This window comes from Oncorhynchus masou, chromosome 17 (assembly GCF_036934945.1).
Source record: "Oncorhynchus masou masou isolate Uvic2021 chromosome 17, UVic_Omas_1.1, whole genome shotgun sequence".
Taxonomy (NCBI): Eukaryota; Metazoa; Chordata; class Actinopteri; order Salmoniformes; family Salmonidae; genus Oncorhynchus; species Oncorhynchus masou.
Genome location: NC_088228.1, coordinates 17,041,360 through 17,065,903, shown reverse-complemented (window position 1 = coordinate 17,065,903; position 24,544 = coordinate 17,041,360). Strand labels below are relative to the sequence as shown.

The 24,544-nt window shown below is 44.1% G+C and overlaps 1 protein-coding gene and 4 non-coding genes across 6 annotated transcripts in view; all 5 read right to left on the bottom strand.

The window, feature by feature from the left end:
• The window catches only part of LOC135558630 (glypican-5-like), a 248,390-nt gene extending 231,022 nt beyond the window's left edge, over positions 1–17,368 (bottom strand). For both annotated transcript variants that reach the window (XM_064992579.1, XM_064992580.1), the window contains exon 1: positions 16,943–17,368. In XM_064992579.1, coding sequence (XP_064848651.1) covers positions 16,943–17,108 — 166 coding nt within the window. In that variant the 5' untranslated portion in view covers positions 17,109–17,368. The remainder of the gene's footprint in view (positions 1–16,942) is intronic.
• A 1,922-nt stretch (positions 17,369–19,290) lies between these two features.
• Positions 19,291–19,363, bottom strand: trnam-cau (transfer RNA methionine (anticodon CAU)). The gene has a single exon. It is a non-coding gene; the product is annotated as a tRNA-Met (tRNA).
• A 310-nt stretch (positions 19,364–19,673) lies between these two features.
• On the bottom strand, positions 19,674–19,745 carry trnag-ucc (transfer RNA glycine (anticodon UCC)). Its single transcript has one exon. It is a non-coding gene; the product is annotated as a tRNA-Gly (tRNA).
• Positions 19,746–22,030: 2,285 nt separating this feature from the next.
• On the bottom strand, positions 22,031–22,102 carry trnag-ucc (transfer RNA glycine (anticodon UCC)). The gene has a single exon. It is a non-coding gene; the product is annotated as a tRNA-Gly (tRNA).
• A 1,992-nt stretch (positions 22,103–24,094) lies between these two features.
• Positions 24,095–24,166, bottom strand: trnag-ucc (transfer RNA glycine (anticodon UCC)). Its single transcript has one exon. It is a non-coding gene; the product is annotated as a tRNA-Gly (tRNA).
• Positions 24,167–24,544: the final 378 nt, after the last annotated feature.

The following is a 24,544-nucleotide window of genomic DNA, read 5'->3' as shown; positions in this document are numbered from 1 at the left end:
GAGAATGTGATATTAAAACTCTCACCCTCCACCCCGTCCACCTAGCTGTCCCCACCCCCCTTGTCCCCCTTGCTGTCCCCACCACCCTTGTCCCCCTTGCTGTCCCCCACCACCCCGTCCACCTTGCTGTCCCCACCCCCCTTGCCCCCCTTGCTGTCCCCACCACCCTTGTCCCCCTTGCTGTCCCTACCACCCTGTCCACCTTGCTGTCCCCACCCCCCTTGTCCCCCTTGCTGTCCCCACCCTCCTTGTCCACCTTGCTGTCCCCACCCCCCTTGTCCACCTTGCTGTCCCTACCTCCCTTGCTGTCTCCACCCTCCTTGTCCCCCTTGGTGTCCCCCACTACCCTCGCCCCCTTGCTGTCCCCCACCACCCCGTCCCCCTAGCTGTCTCCCCCACCCTCACCCCCCTTGCTGTCCCTAATCTCCTTGTCCCCTTTGCTGTCCCCGTCCCCTCCAGACGGTTACTCATAAGGCTGTGGCTGATGTGATAACTCATTTTGGGGGTTGGGTGGAAAGGCGAGGGGAGTGGGGCGCAGGTGGTGGGGAAACCTGACCCCGAAAGCATGGGCCTATATGCCGGGGCTAGTGACTAGTCCAAATCCACCCCTGAAACACAATAGGGTCGCACTTGGCTCATTCTCTCTCTCTCTCTTTCTCTCTCTCTCTCTCATTTGTTTGGCATGTCCCTTGTCACACATGGCTGTAACTTAATTACCCAGAGAGAGTCCACTGAGCCCCCATCTGTTCCAATCTCTGAAGAGTGGAGTCACGACTGGCTTGACCTCCACACGTTTCTCCACTCTCCCTCTGTCTGTCTCCCTCCTTTTTTCTGTCCCCCAACTCCCTGCCTTCTTATGTCTGGTTCTTTATTTCCTCCTGTTCTCTGTCTCTTTCTGTCTCATTTCTCTTGTTCTTTCCCAGACTCCACCTCTCTCCCTTTACACTCTCTCTCTCTCTCTCTGTCTGCCAAGCACAATGCTGACCTCGTCTCACACTCTCTCTATCCCAGACCTCTCATTCTCTCTGTTCCTGACCCCACCTCTCCTTGTCTCTTTCCCACAATCCTTCTCTCTCTATGTCCCTGACCCTTTCTCTCCTGGCTGGCTCACCACGCTGTGTGTTATCTCCAATATGAAACTAATATCCAGCGACAGTGGAGAATGTGATTCCCACAAAGACTTTGGGAGCTACAACCACCAACCACCGTTATCAGGGCAGGTCGATGGTGTCAGGAATATTCCAGAACATTGATTAGAACCAAGGTCTAATGAATGTTTTCCACAGTGTGGGTAGGTTGCTGTTATGTACTTTATTGAACGCTGATGAGTAGAGCCAGTGTTTTCATGGTTGTGGGATGAAGGTACAAACAGATTCTATTATTGGGTCTTTGCAAATAAATAGTCCACTGTCAAAGTGAACTGAGCAAATAGCAAGTGATTCACAACCTATTGAATTTACCTTTGCTAATCCTACCTTTGTGTAAACGTAATATCTGAGACATACCTTTAAGCCAAACAAAAGCTTGAAAACACAGTAACCGTCCTGGGATTAGAGTTGAGGATGTTGAGTCTAAGATATAGTCAGTTACTATGACAATGTCCTCTAGACAAATACTTATTTTCAACAGCCATTGTAGCTCATGGTCCCAACATGGCTTAAGTCCCTTATAGGGCAAACCTCCTGCCCCCTATAGAACAATGTTTGAGTCTCTTGTAGCGCATACCTCCAGTCTCTTAGCACTAATGTGATTTGATACAGAGCCAAGAGAGCTGGTGGGGCAAGGCAAGGCCCAACTCTACAGGTCCTGGTGGTTAATTAGCGATCAGTGTGTGGACCGCTCCGCCTGTTCTGCCTGGCCAGACATTCACACGCACAGAGTGCAGAGTCAGAATGATCTCAACTCAGCTGTCACGCCCTGACCATAGAGAGCCCTTGGGATTCTCCATGGTGCAATAGGTCAGAGCGTGACTAGGGGGTGTTCTAGTCTAATATTTCTATGTTGGTGTGAGTATGGTTCCCAATTGGAGGCAGCTGATGATCGTTGCCTCTAATTGGGGATCATTAGAGGCAACGGATGTTTGTTTATTCTTTGTTGTTTTTGAAGGTTAACTTGAATAAATATGTGGAACTCTACTCACCCTGTGCATTGGTCCGCTCATTATGTATACGACGAACGTGACATCAGCCTTTTAATACTCTAATCAGTGACAAATACCTCCGGACTAATTGGCCGTATTAAGCCACCGCTCTATTCACAACTACTTCCGCCACGTCTCAGTACCCCTGGGTGCACAAGTCAAAACTCCTGCAGTTAAAAGCAGGAGACAGTCTTAATGGTAGAAAAGTGCCCTTGGTAACCAGTGAGCCGTCCTTAAAAAACATCCCCGGACCCAATTTGCTTGCATCACAAAATACATTAAAAAATGTTTTATTTAACCTTAATTCAATTAGGCAAGTCAATTAAGAACAAAATCTTATTTACAATGACGGCCCACATCTGGTCAATAAGGAGTGGAAATGTAGTTTTGATTTGGATAGGTTGTTGACGGGGAGGCTGGTGATTTCCTGCTTGCTCTCTACCGGACTCTTCCATCTCAGGTTGTTGACGGGGAGGCTGGTGATTTCCTGCTTGCTCTCTACCGGACTCTTCCATCTCAGGTTGTTGACGGGGAGGCTGGTGATTTCCTGCTTGCTCTCTACCGGACTCTTCCATCTCAGGTTGTTGACGGGGAGGCTGGTGATTTCCTGCTTGCTCTCTACCGGACTCTTCCATCTCAGGAAGCGCTGTGTTCCTTTTGTAGTTGTCTCGTCCGGTGAACTTGAAGGATATTTACTCTGTATTGATTTGCTGTGCTTGGGCGGGTCCGTGTTGAAAGAAAACATGGCTCAAAAGGGGCTCTGCCACATACCTGCATTTTTGGACGGCCCTGAATCGTGCCAGGAATGTCTAGCTTTTTCAAGCGTCAAGCTGGCAGTGTTGGGGTCCAGAGCCAGAAGCCAGGAGGCGAGGCGGCTTGGATGTGGGTCAGACGGGTTGAGGAGAGGGTTGGGGCCAAGGGGCACTTGGAGCTTGGTAGACTGTTAGATTGTTGGATTTTGGGTGCTAGGGGTCTAGTGGGTTATTGGATGTGGGGGCAACGAGGTTGAGGGCAGGGTCCGGGGGGCCCTGAGAGCAGTTGGATGTGGGTCAGAGGATTACAGAGGGGTTGAAGCAGACGGGTCACTTGAGGCTTAGTGGACTGGTGGAATGTTGGATGTGGGGGTAGAGGGATGGAGGACAGAGTCAGAGGACATTAGGGAATGTTGGATGTGGGGGTAGAGGGATGGAGGACAGAGTCAGAGGACATTAGGGAATGTTGGATGTGGGGATAGAGGGATGGAGGACAGAGTCAGAGGACATTAGGGAATGTTGGATGTGGGGATAGAGGGATGGAGGACAGAGTCAGAGGACATTAGGGAATGTTGGATGTGGGGATAGAGGGATGGAGGACAGAGTCAGAGGACATTAGGGAATGTTGGATGTGGGGATAGAGGGATGGAGGACAGAGTCAGAGGACATTAGGGAATGTTGGATGTGGGTGAGAAGAGTTGAAGGTTGGGTGGAAACAGGGGATAGGGGACTGGCAGACTATTTGATGATGACAGGGTTGGTGGGCACTAGGGGCTTTTGGATGTGGAGGTAGAGAGGTTTGCAAAGAGGGTGCTTTAAAACAGTTAAGAAGGTTCAGCTTCAGCCACAGGCCCCATATCCACAGCACTCTGACTGTCTGTCCAGACAGCTGTCTGACCCTGAGGTCCTTACTACTGGGCTTACTCTCCCAGAATACCTGCTAGCCTCTGCTGCTGATGCCTTCTTTCAATACTAACACCCTGAGGAGCAGAGGAGCATACACAACGAAAGCTCCCTTCAACCCTGACCTTTCCATCATCAACTCCAGCGTTTTTAAGGTAGTTATGATAAAGACGCAAAAGCCAATCTACCTGGTAGTCAGTGCCTGTTTGGTGTTATGAAACAAGTTTTAGGAAGGAAGAATTGGCCAGTTTACGGTGCAGAAGAGACACTGAATAAGGTAGGGGCATGGGTGGTATACAATAAACACCCACCAGAACAATGACTTAGACTGAAATCCAAAAAGGTATCCTGAGTCTAGCCTGTGGCAGACACATTAAGCAGATTCAGAATGGGATGTCACTGATGGGACAGGGATTGGACTGAGAACATTAGAGAGGTTGTGGGGAAGTTCTGTAACAGAGCTGGTTACCTGCTGAGGACATGCCAAACTCACTTTGTCAAGGCTACAGACAGTGAAAGGACAATATTGCATTTCACCAAACTACGCTGTAAAGTTGTATCTATGTGGGATGGTAATGAGTTGCATTGGAGATACTTTCATTGAAAATGTTTAATATTTTCCGTACCTTCAACTCCATCTCTTGGCAGTTTGTTTGTTGTGTTTTTTTTTGCCTACAGCCACACAAGTCCTCTTTTATGAGAGATAAAGCTGTTGAGGGATTTCTGGGATCATTATTGGGCGGGTAGTGTTGTGAAGCTGAGGTACAGACAAGCATACCAAAGACTCTGAGGCTTTATATTGACTATAGAAGAGGTTGGTTTGGAGGGGATGTGTGTGCTTCCCATGTGAGAAGGCCCTGTTTGAAGGAGCCTAAAATAAGTGCAACGAATCAAAGGGCATCATTAGCTTAGAGTTGCTGCCAGACACTTTGATGCTTTAACCAGGCAAGGATGTGGCAGTGTGATAACATCCTGCGTTCCCATTCCCTTAACATAAACACATGATGTGAACCCTGTCTTTGTGTTGGAGCTAAGCCAAACTCAAAGACGAAAACGATGGCCGTGTCCGAATACCCATAATAGCATACTAAATAGTATGCAAGATTTTTTTTTTTTATAGTATGTGACATTTTGGAAATAGTACATCTAATGTGCAACTGCGTTGTCTCCCGCCATTCAGCGTGCCAATCTATCTGATTATCAGCTGTGTCAAACACGTGTCATAAATGACGAGTGAATTCTACTAGATCAAACGCAGTTTATGTGGTACTCTAGTATGGGTATTCAGACACAGCCAAAGACTTCTGATGGCTCGGTTGACAGGAACACGGGTGCCTACACCAACAGAGTTTGAGTCACACATCGTGTCACATGTACTGAATGTGTGAGTAAACTGCTAGTTGCATTCTCATATTACATTATCATAAGTGATAATGAAAAGTCAACAGGAAGCCAGACTGTCTGTGTGTTGCGTACAGACAGTGATCTGAGCAGTCTTGATAGATCATCTAATGTAATTATCTGAGCCACACAGAGATGAGGTGACCATATCGAGTCACGCCACGGGACGGCGGAGGTGGCGGTGGGTTTTTACGAATGGAGCGTCTCCACGCCTGACCTCTAATTGATCTCCAAAGCGCTAGATCAGAACACCCTTGTAATCCCGATATGGATTGTTGGCGAGCACGTCACAGCGGCGGAGAGACATTATTTATTAACTGATGGGCCAGAGAGTGGTTATTAAGTGTCTGGAGAGTGAACATTTGAAGCTGGAATAATTTAAGTCTGTTTCCTCAAATAACATATCCTAGGTACGTTTAACGCCTCGAACAGACTTACAGCATCATGGCGCAAAATGGTACGCAGCATTATCTGGATATGTGTGCAACAAAACTTCAACATTCACCTTCTGCTACCATTTCTGTCAAGCCGTCGAGGCATACAATTTGATGCATCATTTTGATAAATCCAACACTGCCTCTGCAAGGCAAACACAGCGTTCCATTGGAAAGGAATGTACTTCTGGTGGACCAAAACGCAACGAAGCTGTCGGTGTGATCGAGGCGTAAGAGCATCTCATAAAACACTGCATTCCTGCAGGTACTAATAGGCATCTACTTTTCCATGGATTTCCTGTCATATGGTAGAAACAAGGGCTCTAAATCAGTAAAGACACAAGCAGTTAGGCCTGTGGCTTGTTAAAACAATGTTATGCATATCATTTTCACACATCTAAGTATGGCATTAAAAACGAATGTATTCAATGTAACGCAGCTGTATGAACACTTGCAATAGGTTAGGTTTACTACCAAAGACTGGACCACCAGAAAAACATTAGGCCTTCAGTTAAGCTTTGTTCTACAATCAGCTATTTATCTTATATTGTCTTATTAAATCATATTTCAAATGGCAGTAACATAATAACTGAATGACTACATTTAAGTTTCTTTATATTACCAGAAAGTAGGATACATATCACCATCATGATATCATTTTGTAGTAATAAATACAAAGTAAAGATCAACTGGATTAGGATGCGTGCAATAAAAGTGCCATTGTTTCATTTTGAGATCCAAGAATCAGACCAGCTGGCTCTGATGGCGCAGCCACACTGAAGGTGCTTGCTGAGAATGAATGAAACACAGCACTGAATCCCTAAAGCAAAACACAGAGAAGTATGAAAAGAGGTGAGGTTTCGCCACTTCAAATGTCAAGCGTTGCTATGTTTGGCGATTGTACAACTCGTAGTCGGAGTTATACACACACACACACCCCTTCGTATTCTCATCCCCCATCCCCTGGTCAGCACTTTGAAGAGGGAATGGGCCTGACCCAAAGCAAGCTCTTCTGGACAACTCCAAATAAAAAGCAACAAACAAGAGTTTAGAGCAAATGTGGTTGTGTTGAATTAGTTGGGGGTAGGGTGTTGAGGTAGAGATAAAGGAACTGAGTGAGAGAGAGATAGAGAAAGAGGGCAGTGAGGAATTAGATGGAAAAAATAATGGAGAAAGTGAGACAAAGAGAGGTAGAGCACTGAATTTAGGTGGACAGTCAGGCCAGTAGATTTTCCTTCTCTATAGTACAGTACACTATGCATGGAAACACGGCAACGCATGCCACTCATTCCAACCTTATGCCTCTGCTCTCACTTTGTCCCCAATCACAAACACACATAACAGTACAAATCTCATTCTATCCTCTAGGCCAGTCAGCTGCTGTCATATACCATGCCAGCTGCATGCTGTAAACGCTTGTGATGCAGCGGCTCAAATGCTTCCATTCAGACTGGGGACATCTTCACAAGGCCCTGTTCCCCTGCGTTGTCTCGCAAGGGGCTTACTCCAGCTACTGCTCTGCCTGGAACTGACATGCCCTGTCCGTTACCCGGGTCGACGCCACCGCCACCAAAGCAAATATATTGAGTGGTTTGGATGCCCCTCTAGGTATGTTGAACGGGCTGCTATCTGTTGCTCTTCTCCCTGTTACGGCATGCAGAGTCAGACGCAGTGATCCGGTGGTGGCCTCTACCCCTAGATGTGGCACAGAAATATACGTGGCCTGCCAGTGGCTGTGGTTTGTGTCCACGTAGGTATTAGATGTCACATGAGTCATCTCTGGAAGCAGTTAGCCCTCTGCTCCAATTCAAAGGACACACAATGGTTTCTCCGAGAGGGAAGGTTTTATACGTCCACCAAGTTCTTATTCAATTTAAAACTCAATCCGGGCATAGAAACCCAGAAATACTGTCAGGATTTTTTAAGAAGGCTAACATTATTTCTGTTTCCCAAACTTTCCAAAGGCCTTAGAGAAATGAAGACGTTACCGCAAAAATTTGAAAGATGGAATAATAAGAGCACAATTGAAAGGAGAGGCTCAGTTGGACTTGGTCATGATGACGGCCTTTTCTTCTTAACATTCCTTCCTGTTATTTTCACGTGAAGGCCGTGAGAAGGAAAGAGGAATAAAATGTTTACCACACACATCCCAAAGAGAAACAGAACCACAGAGAAGAGAAGAGAGACAGGAGTGTAGTTCGCCTTGGTGATGATGTGTCTTGTTTCTCTCCACACCAGCTCTCCCCAGGGAATGAGTTTTGAATCAAATCAACATAGCTGGATAGGAGCCAAAACCACAGTCTTCCCTGCTTGCTCCAGATAGTTTATGCCTCCCAAAACATATCTAGGATCAGTTTTCCTAATCTCAGTCATTATATGCTAACCAACAAAGCTGACCATGAACCTGTGGTGTAACCAAACCTCCATAAGACTAATGCTACTGTCTGCCTAATTAATGTTCCATGCAGATATGGAGACATGCTCTTAGACAGACGATGTCCCAAAGCATTTCCTGTATCAGTATGAAACTTGCACTCAAGTGCATTTCCCATGACCTGTTTCATATTTCTTCTGAATACTTTAGGTCCAAAAGTATCAGATCTAAGCATCATATGCAAGCTTGGAATTACTAAGAAATCTGACTTGTATTGACTGTATTGAAACTGAGGAAAACCTCAGTAACACTATGTCTCTACATAGACTCTACTTTATGAGAGACGCTCTCCCTCACTCTGTTTTTTCCGGATCGGAGCCTGGGCTTCAGAAGCCACGTCTCTCTGTTGAGCAATCTGCCAATACTTTTAACGAAAGTATTAATTCATTTCTCAAGGCAGAATGTTTGCTTAGTAAGCAGCTGGTTGTCCCTGTGAAATTTCAAATATGTTAAGACTATAGTGATGTATTGATTGATAAAGGGATGCTAGGCTGTGAGATTCTTTTAATTTGTCCCCTTCCTCTTTCCTTGCACCTCCACAAACCCACACTATATTTTCCATAAGATCACATTCTTATTTACAATGACGGCCTAGTAATCCTTCTTGAATTGTGATTAATACATTTAAGAAATGTTGTTTAAAAAGCATTTCCAGCAGACTAAACTCAGCAAAAAAAAGAAACGTCCATTTTTCAGGACCCTGTCTTTCAAAGATAATTTGTAAAAATCCAAATAACTTCACAGATCTTCATTGTAAACACGGTTTCCCATGCTTGTTCAATGAACCATAAACATTAATGAACGTGCACCTGTGGCCCTGTCGTTAAGACACTAACAGCTTACAGGTAGTAGGCAAATAAGGTCACAGTTATGAAAACTTAGGACACTAAAGAGGCCTTTCTACTGACTATGAAAAACACCAAAATAAAGATGCCCAGGGTCCCTGGTCATCTGCGTGAACATGCCTTAGGCATGCTGCAAGGAGGCATAAGGACTGCAGATGTGGTCAGGGCAATAAATTGCAATGTCCATACTGTGAGACGCCTAAGACAGTGCTACAGGGAGACAGGACGGACAGCTGATCGTCCTCGCAGTGGCAGACCACGTGTAACAACACCTGCACAGGATCGGTACATCCAAACATCCCACCTGCGGGACAGGTACAGGATGGCAACAACAACTTCCCGAGTTACACCACGAACGCACAGTTCCTCCATCAGTGCTCAGACTGTACGCAATAGGCTGAGAGAGGCTGGAATGAGGGCTTGCAGGCCTGTTGTAAGGCAGGTCCTCACCAGATACCACCGGCAACAACATTGCCTATAGGCACAAACCCACCGTCGCTGGGCCAGACAGGACTGGCAAAAAGTGCTCTTCACTGACGAGTCGCGGTTTTGTCTCACCAGGGGTGATGGTCAAATTTGTGTTTATCGTCAAAGAAATGAGCGTTACACCGAGGCCTGTACTCTGGAACGGGATCAATTTGGAGGTGGAGGGTACGTCATGGTCTGGGGCGGTGTGTCACAGCATCATCGGACTGAGCTTGTTGTCATTGCAGGCAATCTCAACGCTGTGCGTTACAGGGAAGACATCCTCCTCCCTCATGTGGTACCCTTCCTGCAGGCTCATCCTGACATGACCCTCCAGCATGACAATGCCACCAGCCATACTGCTCATTCTGTGCGTGATTTCCTGCAAGACAGGAATGTCAATGTTCTGCCATAGCCAGTGAAGAGCCCGGATCTCAATCCCATTGAGCACATCTGGGACCTGGATCGGAGGGTGAGGGCTAGGGCCATTCCCCCCCAGAAATGTCTGGGAACTTGTAGGTGCCGTGGTGGAAGAGTGGAGAAACATCTCACAGCAAGATGTGGCAAATCTGGTGCAGTCCATGAGAAGGAGATGCACTGCAGTATTTAATGCAGCTGGTGGCCACACCAGATACTGACAGTTACTTTTGATTTTGACCCCCCCTTTCCTCATGGACGGACACATTATTCAATTTCTGTTAGTCACATGTCTGTGGAACTTGTTCAGTTTATGTCTCAGTTGTTGAATCTTGTTATGTTCATACAAATATTTACACATGTTAAGTTTGCTGAAAACACAGATGACAGTGAGGATGTTTATTTTTTTGCTGAGTTTATATACAGTTGAAGTCGGAAGTTTACATACACCTTAGCCAAATACAATTCATTTCAGTTTTTCACAATTCCTGGCATTTAATCCTAGTAAATATTCCCGGTCTTAGGTCAGTTAGGATCACCACGTTATTTTAAGAATGTCAGAATAATAGAAGAGATAATGATTTATTTCAGATTCCCAGTGGGTCAGAAGTTTACATACACTCAATTAGTATTTGGTAGCATTGCCTTTAAATTGTTTAACTTGGGTCAAACGTTTCGGGTAGCCTTTCACAAGCTTCCCACAATAAGTTGGGTGAATTTTGGACCATTCCTCCTGACAGAGCTGGTGTAACTGTGTCAGGTTTGTAGGCCTCCTTGCTCGCACACGCTTTTTCTTTTCTTTTTTTTTTTGATCAATACTTCCGGCGCCGACAGAGATGGCCGCCTCGCTTCGCGTTCCTAGGAAACTATGCAGTTTTTTGTTTTTTTACGTGTTATTTCTTACATTAGTACCCCAGGTCATCTTAGGTTTCATTACATACAGTCGAGAAGAACTACTGTATATAAGATCAGCGTCAACTCACCATCAGTACGACCAAGAATATGTTTTTCGCGACGCGGATCCTGTGTTCTGCCTTACAAACAGGACAACGGAATGGATCGCATGCAGCGACCCAAAAAACGACTCCGAAAAAGAGGGAAACGAGGCGGTCTTCTGGTCAGACTACGGAGACGGGCACATCGTGCCCCACTTCCTAGCATTCTTCTTGCCAATGTCCAGTCTCTTGACAACAAGGTTGATGAAATCCGAGCAAGGGTAGCATTCCAGAGGGACATCAGAGACTGTAACGTTCTGTGCTTCACGGAAACATGGCTCACTGGAGAGACGCTATCCGAAGCGGTGCAGCCAACGGGTTTCTCCACGCATCCCGCCGACAGAAACGAACACCTTTCTGGTAAGAAGAGGGGTGGGGGTGTATGCCTTATGGCTAACGAGGCATGGTGCGATGAAAGAAACATACAGGAACTCAAATCCTTCTGTTCACCTGATTTAGAATTCCTCACAATCAAATGTAGACCGCATTATCTACCAAGAGAATTCTCTTCGATTATAATCACAGCCGTATATATCCCCCCCAAGCAGACACATCGATGACTCTGAACGAACTTTATTTAACTCTTTGCAAACTGGAAACCATTTATCCGGAGGCTGCATTCATTGTTGCTGGGGATTTTAACAAGGCTAATCTGAAAACAAGACTCCCTAAATTTTATCAGCATATCGATTGCGCAAGCAGGGGTGGAAAAACCTTGGATCACTGTTACTCTAACTTCCGCGCCGCATATAAGGCTCTGCCCCGCCCCCCTTTCGGAAAAGCTGACCACGACTCCATTTTGCTGATACCTGCCTACAGACAAAAACTAAAAAAAGAAGCTCCCACGCTGAGGTCTGTCCAACGCTGGTCCGACCAAGCTGACTCCACACTCCAAGACTGCTTCCATCACGTGGACTGGGACATGTTTCGTATTGCGTCAGATAACAACATTGACGAATACGCTGATTCGGTGTGCGAGTTCATTAGAACGTGCGTTGAAGATGTTGTTCCCATAGCAACGATTAAAACATTCCCTAACCAGAAACCGTGGATTGATGGCAGCATTCGCGTGAAACTGAAAGCGCGAACCACTGCTTTCAATCAGGGCAAGGTGTCTGGTAACATGACTGAATACAAACAGTGCAGCTATTCCCTCCGTAAGGCTATCAAACAAGCAAAGCGTCAGTACAGAGACAAAGTAGAATCTCAATTCAACGACTCAGACACAAGAGGCATGTGGCAGGGTCTACAGTCAATCACGGAATACAGGAAGAAATCCAGCCCAGTCACGGACCAGGATGTCTTGCTCCCAGGCAGACTAAATAACTTTTTTGCCCGCTTTGAGGACAATACAGTGCCACTGACACGGTCTGCAACGGAAACATGCGGTCTCTCCTTCACTGCAGCCGAGGTGAGTAAAACATTTAAACGTGTTAACCCTCGCAAGGCTGCAGGCCCAGACGGCATCCCCAGCCGCACCCTCAGAGCATGCGCAGACCAGCTGGCTGGTGTGTTTACGGACATATTCAATCAATCCCTATACCAGTCTGCTGTTCCCACATGCTTCAAGAGGGCCACCATTGTTCCTGTTCCCAAGAAAGCTAAGGTAACTGAGCTAAACGACTACCGCCCGTAGCACTCACTTCCGTCATCATGAAGTGCTTTGAGAGACTAGTCAAGGACCATATCACCTCCACCCTACCTGACACCCTAGACCCACTCCAATTTGCTTACCGCCCAAATAGGTCCACAGACGATGCAATCTCAACCACACTGCACACTGCCCTAACCCATCTGGACAAGAGGAATACCTATGTGAGAATGCTGTTCATCGACTACAGCTCGGCATTCAACACCATAGTACCCTCCAAGCTCGTCATCAAGCTCGAGACCCTGGGTCTCGACCCCGCCCTGTGCAACTGGGTCCTGGACTTCCTGACGGGCCGCCCCCAGTTGGTGAGGGTAGGTAACAACATCTCCTCCCCGCTGATCCTCAACACTGGGGCCCCACAAGGGTGCGTTCTGAGCCCTCTCCTGTACTCCCTGTTCACCCACGACTGCGTGGCCACGCACGCCTCCAACTCAATCATCAAGTTTGCGGACGACACAACAGTGGTAGGCTTGATTACCAACAACGACGAGACGGCCTACAGGGAGGAGGTGAGGGCCCTCGGAGTGTGGTGTCAGGAAAATAACCTCACACTCAACGTCAACAAAACTAAGGAGATGATTGTGGACTTCAGGAAACAGCAGAGGGAACACCCCCTATCCACATCGATGGAACAGTAGTGGAGAGAGTAGCAAGTTTTAAGTTCCTCGGCATACACATCACAGACAAACTGAATTGGTCCACTCACACAGACAGCATCGTGAAGAAGGCGCAGCAGCGCCTCTTCAACCTCAGGAGGCTGAAGAAATTTGGCTTGTCACCAAAAGCACTCACAAACTTCTACAGATGCACAATCGAGAGCATCCTGGCGGGCTGTATCACCGCCTAGTACGGCAACTGCTCCGCCCTCAACCGTAAGGCTCTCCAGAGGGTAGTGAGGTCTGCACAACGAATCACCGGGGGCAAACTACCTGCCCTCCAGGACACCTACACCACCTGATGTTACAGGAAGGCCATAAAGATCATCAAGGACATCAACCACCCGAGCCACTGCCTGTTCACCCCACTATCATCCAGAAGGCGAGGTCAGTACAGGTGCATCAAAGCTGGGACCGAGAGACTGAAAACAGCTTCTATCTCAAGGCCATCAGACTGTTAAACAGCCACCACTAACATTGAGTGGCTGCTGCCAACACACTGACACTGACTCAACTCCAGCCACTTTAATAATGGGAATTGATGGGAAATGATGTAAATATATCACTAGCCACTTTAAACAATGCTACCTTATATAATGTTACTTACCCTACATTATTCTTCTCATATGCATACGTATATACTGTACTCTATATCATCGACTGCATCCTTATGTAATACATGTATCACTAGCCACTTTAACTATGCCACTTTGTTTACATACTCATCTCATATGTATATACTGTACTCGATACCATCTACTGTATCTTGCCTATGCTGCTCTGTACCATCACTCATTCATATATCCTTATGTACATATTCTTTATCCCCTTACACTGTGTATAAGACAGTAGTTTAGGAATTGTTAGTTAGATTACTTGTTGGTTATTACTGCATTGTCGGAACTAGAAGCACAAGCATTTCGCTACACTCGCATTAACATCTGCTAACCATGTGTATGTGGCAAATAAAATTTGATTTGATTTGATTTTTCAGTTCTGCCCACAAATGTTCTATAGGATTGAGTTCAGGGCTTTGTGATGGCCACACCAATACCTTGACTTTGTTGTCCTTAAGCCATTTTGCCAGAACTTTGGAAGTATGCTTGGGGTCATTGTCCATTTGGACAACCCATTTGCAACCAAGCTTTAACTTCCTGACTGATGTCTTGAGATGTTGCTTCAATATATCCCCATAATTGTCTATCCCTCATGATGACGTTTTTTGAACAGTGGCTTCTTCCTTGCTGAGCAGCCTTTCATTCCATGCCATCTCATTTGGCTTGAGGTCGGGTGATTGTGGAGGCCAGGTCATCTGATGCAGCACTCCATCACTCTCCTTCCTGGTCAAATAGCCCTGACACAGCCTGGAAGTGTGTTGAGTCAATGTCTTGTTGAAAAACAAATGATAGTCCCACTAAGCGCAAGCCAGATGGGATGGCGTATCGCTGCAGAATGCAATGGTAGGCATGCTGGTTAAGTGTGCCTTGAATTCTAAATAAATCCCAGACAGTGTGAGCAGTAAAGTACCCCCACACCTCTTCCTCCATGCTTCACGGTGGGAACCACATATGGGGAGATCATCCGTTCACCTACTCTACGGCTCACAAAGACATGGCGGTTGTTTCGCTGCACAAGCAAATCTCTTCTTCTTATTGGTGCCCTAGCGGTTAGAGCGTTGGGAAAGTTACTGAAAGGTTGCTGGATCGAATCCCCAAGCTGATGAGGTAAAAATCTGTCGTTCTCCCCCTGAACAAGGCAGTTAACCCACTGTTAACTCCCAGAAGGCCGTCATTGTAAATAAGAATTTGTTCTTAACTGACTTGCCTAGTTAAATAAGGGTCATAAAAAGTACAACTCTGGGGCTTCCTTTCCTGTGGCGGTCCTCATGAGAGCCAGTTTCATCATAGCTCTTGATGGTGTGAGGGTTTTTTGACCAAGAAGGACTGCACTTGAAGAAACATTCAAAGTTCTTAAAATTTTCCGGATTGATTGACCTTCATGTCTTAAAGTAATGACGGACTGTTGTTTCTCTTTGCTTATTTGAGCTGTTCTTGCCATAATATGGACTTGGTCTTTTACCAAATAGGACTATCTTCTGTATACCAACCCTACCTTGTCACAACACAACTGATTGTCTCAAACACATTAAGAAGGAAAGAAATTCCACAAATTAACTTTAAACAAGGCACGCCTGTTAATTGAAATCCATACTAGGTGACTACCTCATGAAGCTGGTTGAGAGAATGCCAAGAGTGTGCAAAGCTGTCATCAATAAAATATATTTGATTTGTTTAAAAAAAGTGTTACTACATGATTCCATATGTGTTATTTCATAGTTTTGATGTCTTCACTATTATTCTATAATGTAGAAAATAATACAAATTGTAATGTCTTTCCTCCTCTTTGTCTGAGGAGGAGTAGGAGAGGTCGGACCAATGTGCAGCGTGGTAAGTGTCCATTTTAGTTTATTAAACTGAACACTAAAGAATATAAAATAACAAAGTGAATGATACCAACCGAAACAGTCTTGAAATGTGAAACAAACATTACAACAGGAAACAAACACCCCCAACTCAAAAGTGAAACCAGGCTACCTAAGTATGATTCTCAATCAGGGACAACGATTGACAGCTGCCTCTGATTGAGAACCATACCAGGCCGAACACAGAAATCCCAAATTATAGAAAAAAGAACATAGACTGCCCACCCCAACTCACGCCCTGACCATACTAAAACAAAGGAACTAAGGTCAGAACGTGACACAAATAAAGAAAAACACTGGAATGAGTAGGTGTGCCCAAACTTTTGACTGGCACTATATATATATAAAAAATGGATTTTTGTGCAACCTCCCCTGATTCAGAATATATTACTTTCATTGTCATGGCTTGTCTTAGAGACATTCAAGATTGAAAGCAAAAAAAATAATAAATAATGGATTTTTGTCCATCCTCCCCAATTCAGAATATATTACTTTCATTGTCATGGCATGCTAAGAGCTATTAAAGATTGAAATCTGGCAGAAACAAATCCCCCCCAACCCCCCCCAGATAAGCAGTGGATTTTTGTCCATCTTCTCCTGATACAGAATATACCATTTTAATAGTCATGCTTGGTTGAATAGCTATTGTTGAGCAAAAAAATAAATAATTCAATTTAAAACTCATTTTAACTGGTTCTGTCAGTATTGTACTTACACCGGCTCTCAGAAAGAGTGTGTAGAGAGAACCACGTGCGCTCCTGACAGGAGCGTGTCAGAGGAATGACAATTCTGAATCTACATTTCACGAGCTTCTTTTCCAGATATGTATATTTTGTTGATCAAAGTGTTGACAAGGTAGCTGTGTTGTCCTTCTAACAAGCAGTGGATTTTTGCCCATCTTCTCCTGATTCAGAATATACCATTTTAATAGTCATGTCATGCTTGGTTGAATAGCTATTGTTGAGCCAAAGTGTATTGAGAGAACCACGTGCGCTCCTGACAGGAGCCAACCAGATGAATGATAATTCTGACTGTGAATCTACATTTCACAAGCCTATTTTCCAGATACGTACATGTTGTTGATAAAAGTGCTGACAAGGTAGCTGTGTTGTCCTTCTAACATTTCTAACATTTCTCATTTACATCATTCTAATTTCAAAAAACTAAATTTACAAGAGTGACAAAGTTTAATAGAGAGGTGGATACAGATTAACCAACTCCTAGAAAGAAATGCAATAGAAAATCTATTCTATTTGAATTCAAAATTATAAACAGTTGGGATGATCTCGCTGCAAAGTGCAAAGCGTAAATGACTCAAATATTAATGTAAACTGTCACTGCTGACCGCGGGAAATGCAAACACTCACCTGTCCCAGGAGTCTCCGGTACCCACTTCAGTGGGCCGATCTGTCGCACCTGGAAAGCGGTCTTCACCTCATGACAGCTGTATGCCCCAACATCCACTACTTTCACCAGAAACATAACTGAAAACATCGACCAGAAATGTACGCGTGGGCATATTCCTCGGGACATTGCTGCATCTCAATCCAGGTATCCGTGGGTTTAGTGTAAATCGATGATTTCACGGCCTGTTAAAAAATGTATGACACAAATAAAAAGTAGCAGTTGATACTATTAAACGTCCATGATACGACGTCTGCATCGGGTTCTCACATTATTGTTTTTTTATGCATAAAGGCAATCCCACACTGAGTTTATATGAGACGGTATTGTGGACTAAGATTTGTAGATGTGCCACTCTCAACACAGGCGCTGTTCGACTGCGTGCACGCTTCCTTCTCTCCCTCAAGCCATGTGCGCTTTCACTCTCCCCTCTCGCTCGACCCCCGCCCTCTCTGTTCATATAAGGGGAGTCAGATATTAATGAATAATATCATATTTTCAGGCTGTTCTGGAGGCAAAGGGGGTCCGAACCGGTACTGGTTGTACCTAATAAACAGGACACTGCGTGTACAACTAGAATTCCAAATGGCACTTGAGTTGATTGACAATCTGACAAATCATGCTCTTTATAAAACAAAAAATATTCCGATTTATTGAATAATTAGCAAATAGGACTATATGGTCTTTGGAATTAAATTACAGATGACTGAATAATATTTTGTTGGAAAGTCGCTGAAAAACCTACCCAAACACACAACTGCAAATGTCTATATTGCCTGTTACGAAGTAAAAATCGAGCTTTCTATCTCCATGCTGAAGCAAATACAGGATTGTTTAGTGTACTTTACTGCCCTCTTCTGGTGAAACGCGAAGGCACACAGGACACAATACATTTGTACTGTATGTTATGAATAAGGATAATTCACACAAATTACAAAATATCTTATTTGCTACATTCTACTGTTTCCTGGTTATAAAATGCTTAAATTAATGGTTGTGATAGTGGTTACGTAAAGAAACACAAAAGAGAAAGATTGCTTTCAATGTAAGGAATTACTGCATGCATGCATTCATGCTTCATTTTGGCCCAACCCATGCATGCCTGCTTTCAATCTCCTCCACTCGTTCATACTCCACCCTCTCTTTTCAAAGAATATTAGATATTAATAAATAATTTTAAATAAATAATATCAGATATTAATAAATCATTTTCAGCTTTGTGTATTTAATTTACTGTAATAATAACGCTATAACAGCTTCATGGTGGGGTACATATGGATTGTGCATTGATATATCACTATACCCAGTGTTCCCAGATGGTCTAGACTCATTGGTGGGTCACTGGTGATTATTTTTAGGTCATTATGAAGTTTTATTAATTCAATAAACCTGGAAAATCCATAGGCTTCTCTTCAAATGTGTGTAACACCACAAAACAACAAAGTTGGGGAGCAGAATTACTGACATCCTATTTAACCCAATAAAGGGAATTGTTGATTCAAAATGTATTTGGTACACCACCCCGTTCAGGAGCAAGCCATTTGTGGCCTTCGTGTGACATCGGGTGCTGTCGGTGTCCTGCGCTGAGCAGACCGCACCACCCTATGGAGAGTCCTGCGGTTGCGGGCGGTGCACTTGCCGTCCCAGGTGGTGATACAGGCGGACAGGATGCTCTCAGTTGTGCATCTGTAAAAGTTTGTGAATATTTTAGGTGACAAGCCAAATTTCTTCAGCCCCCTGTTGTGCCTTCTTCACCACACTGTCTGTGTGGGTGGACCATTACGGATCGTCAAACATGTATACGCAGAGGAACTTGAAACAATTAAATGTTAACTACAAAGTCTAGGCCTATATGATATCATAATTATTTTAATCCATCCAGTGGGTATTTGTTTTGCAAACTCTACCATCACATGTGCCCCACAAAAACACAGCTAAACATTCGCATCTTGTGAGGTGTGCACTTGAATTAAAGGGCAACTACAATCAAATTTCTCAGATTTTTTCCAGGCCTCAGAATTTGGTTGGTTTAAGCATTGTTGTGCATTTGGAACATCAAATTGTGTTGTTTTTCTATTAAAAAGTGTGATTTTCAGAGAGAAACCCTGAAATAACTGTGAAGAACTGAAACCTGGACTGGACTGGACTAAACTTGGCTCTCCAGTACCACTCGCTGTGCGGTAGCAGAGAGAATAGTCTATGACTTGGGTGAATGGAGTCTTTCACCATTTTTGTAGGGATTCGAAAAACCAACACGTTTGAAATATAAGTAAACTGCAAAATACTAAAAACCATGGGACACAAAAAACTCTGCCCCCTGTGAGGATCGAACTCACGACCTTCAGATTATGAGACTGACGCGCTACCTACTGCGCTAAGGAGGCACATGACATGACAAGAAAGGGAGATTGCATATGAAGCATATATATAATTTTGACAGCATACGTGGGGGTTGCTGGTAAAGATTTATTTGTCAAAGGCAACAGTAAAGAATTTTTAAGGAAAGAAAAAATTGCTGCAGCCTCACTCATGGAGGAGCAGTTTAAGGTAACCCCTCCCGCTCTTTGTCAGAATGCACCACATGCCCTGTGAATGAAATAGATTTGAGGACAAGTGAAAGAAAACTAAAAAAAAATAGAATTGAGGACAACATAAAGAAAAAGAAACATCCAGAACCAAGCTAAACAAAACAACTGCGTTGGCCGGGAATCGAACCCGGGTCAACTGCTTGGAAGGCAGCTATGCTCACCACTATACCACCAACGCCTGTCTGAAACGCTGAAGTGAGTGGTCTGTTTTTGAAAGTGAAAGTGAAAGAAATTATTAACATAACAAAATTCTCAGTCGACGACGTTCTCAGTCGACCTTTGTCAGAATGCACCACATGCCCTGTGAATGAAATAGATTTCAGGACAAGTGAAAGAAAACTAAAAAAAAATAGAATTGAGGACAACATAAAGAAAAAGAAACATCCAGAACCAAGCTAAACAAAACAAGTGCGTTGGCCGGGAATCGAACCCGGGTCAACTGCTTGGAAAGAAGCTATGCTCACCACTATACCACCAACGCTTACCAAATAACTACCAGGAGCCGTCTCTGTTTGAAAATGAAAGTAAAAGAAAACCTACATTTGACATTTTCAGGATAATAATGGGATTCCCTAAAAACACATCACTGACATCACCAGGCGGTAAATTAATTAATAGACCAATAACAAAGAGTTCCAAACGGCTCTGCCAATAACAGCTAGTTTTCAGGCTTCCCCCTTTCCACTCAGACAATGCCAGACATTCCTAGCAAAATTCTTGCTTGACAAATTGCTCTTTACTAACAAGTCATTTTTGCTTATTTTGGATCATTTTCATTGAAAACAATCACAGTAAGGTATTTGATTGTTACCTAGAAATTATTTGACTGATCCATTGCTGAAGTCCCCGACAACATTTTTTCGAGTCGACCAAAAGCCGTTCTTTCGACCAGATGACTGGTTCAAATTTTTAAAAGTGTGTTTTTCCATATATAAACTGAATAAAATCAACTATATGTAGGCTACTGAGCTTGTCTGATGCTTTAAGCATTACTCAAGAGGGTGCCCTAACCTAACCTAACCTAACCAGAAGAACAAAACCTTTTCCCGAATCTCCTCCTCCCGCTGCTGATGGCCTTTGCACCATTACGCTCCAGGCATTAGGCTACACCAGGAGGTCAGTTTCCATTTAGAGTGCCAATTAACCTTTCATTTATTTTTTACTGCCAAATTTCATGATATCCAATTGGTAGTTACAGTCTTGTCCCATCTCCACAACAGACTCAGGATAGGTGAAGGTTGAGAGCCACGCGTCCTCTGAAACACAACCCAGCCAAGCTGCACAGCTCACTTAACCGGAAACGAGCAGCACCAATGTGTCAGAGGAAACACCGTACACCTGGCGACCGTGTCAGTGTGCATTGCACCCGGCCTTCCACAGGAATCGCTAGTGCACGATGGGACAAGAACATCCCTGCCGGCCAAACCGTCCCCTAAACGAGACGACACCGGGCCAATTGTGCACCGCCCCATGGGTCTCCCGGTCGCGGCCGGCTGCAACAGAGGACACAGACTTGAACCAGGATCCTGCTCTGCATTGCAGTGCCTAAGAACACTGCGCAACTCAGGAGACCTGACAACCTATCTTACCATTACTACCGATCTGCGTGCCAGTTATGGTTTTCATATGCATATTTTCGTAGAACAGTTTGATTTATTTCATATGTAAAGTCTTCGTATCTCAAAATCATTTTCAAGTGATGAATAAAAATGATATCTCAACCAAAATGGTAACTACACAAATCTAAAAGTCACTTCTATTGCCATTGCCAACAATGTAAAAACGGCCTACATGAAGCCAACAAATAAAATCATTACAGTCTGAAGGTGAATATCCTGATAAAAAATAAATCACTCCGGCCACACATGGCCTTTCTGCAACGAACATGTAACAATGTAGCAACTAATCAACTTGGTCCAGGCAGATGCTTGAGCTAACAAACTTGCAACATCGTATAAAATATTTTGGACCCTCAGTTTCCCCTGCCAGTGACCTCCGGGCAGACACAGCTGTGGGCTCAATATCAGGCTATTTAAGCAAGGACAAGAAGTAATCAGGTAGTCCTGTTTTATAAAGTTTCCACCGGATCAGAGCATGACGTTTTATTATTTTTTGCTGAGTGCTTATCCAAAGGGAGAGAGCTGGCAATATTTTTCAAATAGGCTACATTGAGGAACTATTGTCATTCTCAATGGATGTAAAAACAGACTTTGTTTCCATGCTGTTTGAGGTGAAGAAAAATGTACTTTGAGAAGCTCCACAGCTCATAAGTGGTGGGGATTAAAGAGAATCAGAAATACTGTCAGATCAGTATTTGCTCGACTACAAAATTCTCAGTCGACCAACAGCCTATGGACCAGTTGACTAAAAGGTGTCAGCCCTATTTGATACTGAGATCAAAACAGCTGCACGAGATTTATGAGCGGATTCATTTCAAAGGGTGATTCAAACAAAATACACAGTTGCGTTGGCCGGGAATCGAACCCGGGTCAACTGCTTGGAAGGCAGCTATGCTCACCACTATACCACCAACGCTTACCGAATAACTGCCAGGAGCCGTCTCTGTTTGAAAATGAAAGTAAAAGAAAACCTACATTTGACATTTTCAGGATAATAATGGGATTCCCTAAAAACACATCACTGACATCACCAGGCGGTAAATTAATTAATAGACCAATAACAAAGAGTTCCAAACGGCTCTGCCAATAACAGCTAGTTTTCAGGCTTCCCCCTTTCCACTCAGACAATGCCAGACATTCCTAGCAAAATTCTTGCTTGACAAATTGCTCTTTACTAACAAGTCATTTTTGCTTATTTTGGATCATTTTCATTGAAAACAATCACAGTAAGGTATTTGATTGTTACCTAGAAATTATTTGACTGATCCATTGCTGAAGTCCCCGACAACATTTTTTCGAGTCGACCAAAAGCCGTTCTTTCGACCAGATGACTGGTTCAAATTTTTAAAAGTGTGTTTTTCCATATATAAACTGAATAAAATCAACTATATGTAGGCTACTGAGCTTGTCTGATGCTTTAAGCATTACTCAAGAGGGTGCCCTAACCTAACCTAACCTAACCAGAAGAACAAAACCTTTTCCCGAATCTCCTCCTCCCGCTGCTGATGGCCTTTGCACCATTACGCTCCAGGCATTAGGCTACACCAGGAGGTCAGTTTCCATTTAGAGTGCCAATTAACCTTTCATTTATTTTTTACTGCCAAATTTCATGATATCCAATTGGTAGTTACAGTCTTGTCCCATCTCCACAACAGACTCAGGATAGGTGAAGGTTGAGAGCCACGCGTCCTCTGAAACACAACCCAGCCAAGCTGCACAGCTCACTTAACCCGGAAACGAGCAGCACCAATGTGTCAGAGGAAACACCGTACACCTGGCGACCGTGTCAGTGTGCATTGCACCCGGCCTTCCACAGGAATCGCTAGTGCACGATGGGACAAGAACATCCCTGCCGGCCAAACCGTCCCCTAAACGAGACGACACCGGGCCAATTGTGCACCGCCCCATGGGTCTCCCGGTCGCGGCCGGCTGCAACAGAGGACACAGACTTGAACCAGGATCCTGCTCTGCATTGCAGTGCCTAAGAACACTGCGCAACTCAGGAGACCTGACAACCTATCTTACCATTACTACCGATCTGCGTGCCAGTTATGGTTTTCATATGCATATTTTCGTAGAACAGTTTGATTTATTTCATATGTAAAGTCTTCGTATCTCAAAATCATTTTCAAGTGATGAATAAAAATGATATCTCAACCAAAATGGTAACTACACAAATCTAAAAGTCACTTCTATTGCCATTGCCAACAATGTAAAAACGGCCTACATGAAGCCAACAAATAAAATCATTACAGTCTGAAGGTGAATATCCTGATAAAAAATAAATCACTCCGGCCACACATGGCCTTTCTGCAACGAACATGTAACAATGTAGCAACTAATCAACTTGGTCCAGGCAGATGCTTGAGCTAACAAACTTGCAACATCGTATAAAATATTTTGGACCCTCAGTTTCCCCTGCCAGTGACCTCCGGGCAGACACAGCTGTGGGCTCAATATCAGGCTATTTAAGCAAGGACAAGAAGTAATCAGGTAGTCCTGTTTTATAAAGTTTCCACCGGATCAGAGCATGACGTTTTATTATTTTTTGCTGAGTGCTTATCCAAAGGGAGAGAGCTGGCAATATTTTTCAAATAGGCTACATTGAGGAACTATTGTCATTCTCAATGGATGTAAAAACAGACTTTGTTTCCATGCTGTTTGAGGTGAAGAAAAATGTACTTTGTGTACTTTGAGAAGCTCCACAGCTCATAAGTGGTGGGGATTAAAGAGAATCAGAAATACTGTCAGATCAGTATTTGCTCGACTACAAAATTCTCAGTCGACCAACAGCCTATGGACCAGTTGACTAAAAGGTGTCAGCCCTATTTGATACTGAGATCAAAACAGCTGCACGAGATTTATGAGCGGATTCATTTCAAAGGGTGATTCAAACAAAATACACAGTTGCGTTGGCCGGGAATCGAACCCGGGTCAACTGCTTGGAAGGCAGCTATGCTCACCACTATACCACCAACGCTTACCGAATAACTGCCAGGAGCCGTCTCTGTTTGAAAATGAAAGTAAAAGAAAACCTACATTTGACATTTTCAGGATAATAATGGGATTCCCTAAAAACACATCACTGACATCACCAGGCGGTAAATTAATTAATAGACCAATAACAAAGAGTTCCAAACGGCTCTGCCAATAACAGCTAGTTTTCAGGCTTCCCCCTTTCCACTCAGACAATGCCAGACATTCCTAGCAAAATTCTTGCTTGACAAATTGCTCTTTACTAACAAGTCATTTTTGCTTATTTTGGATCATTTTCATTGAAAACAATCACAGTAAGGTATTTGATTGTTACCTAGAAATTATTTGACTGATCCATTGCTGAAGTCCCCGACAACATTTT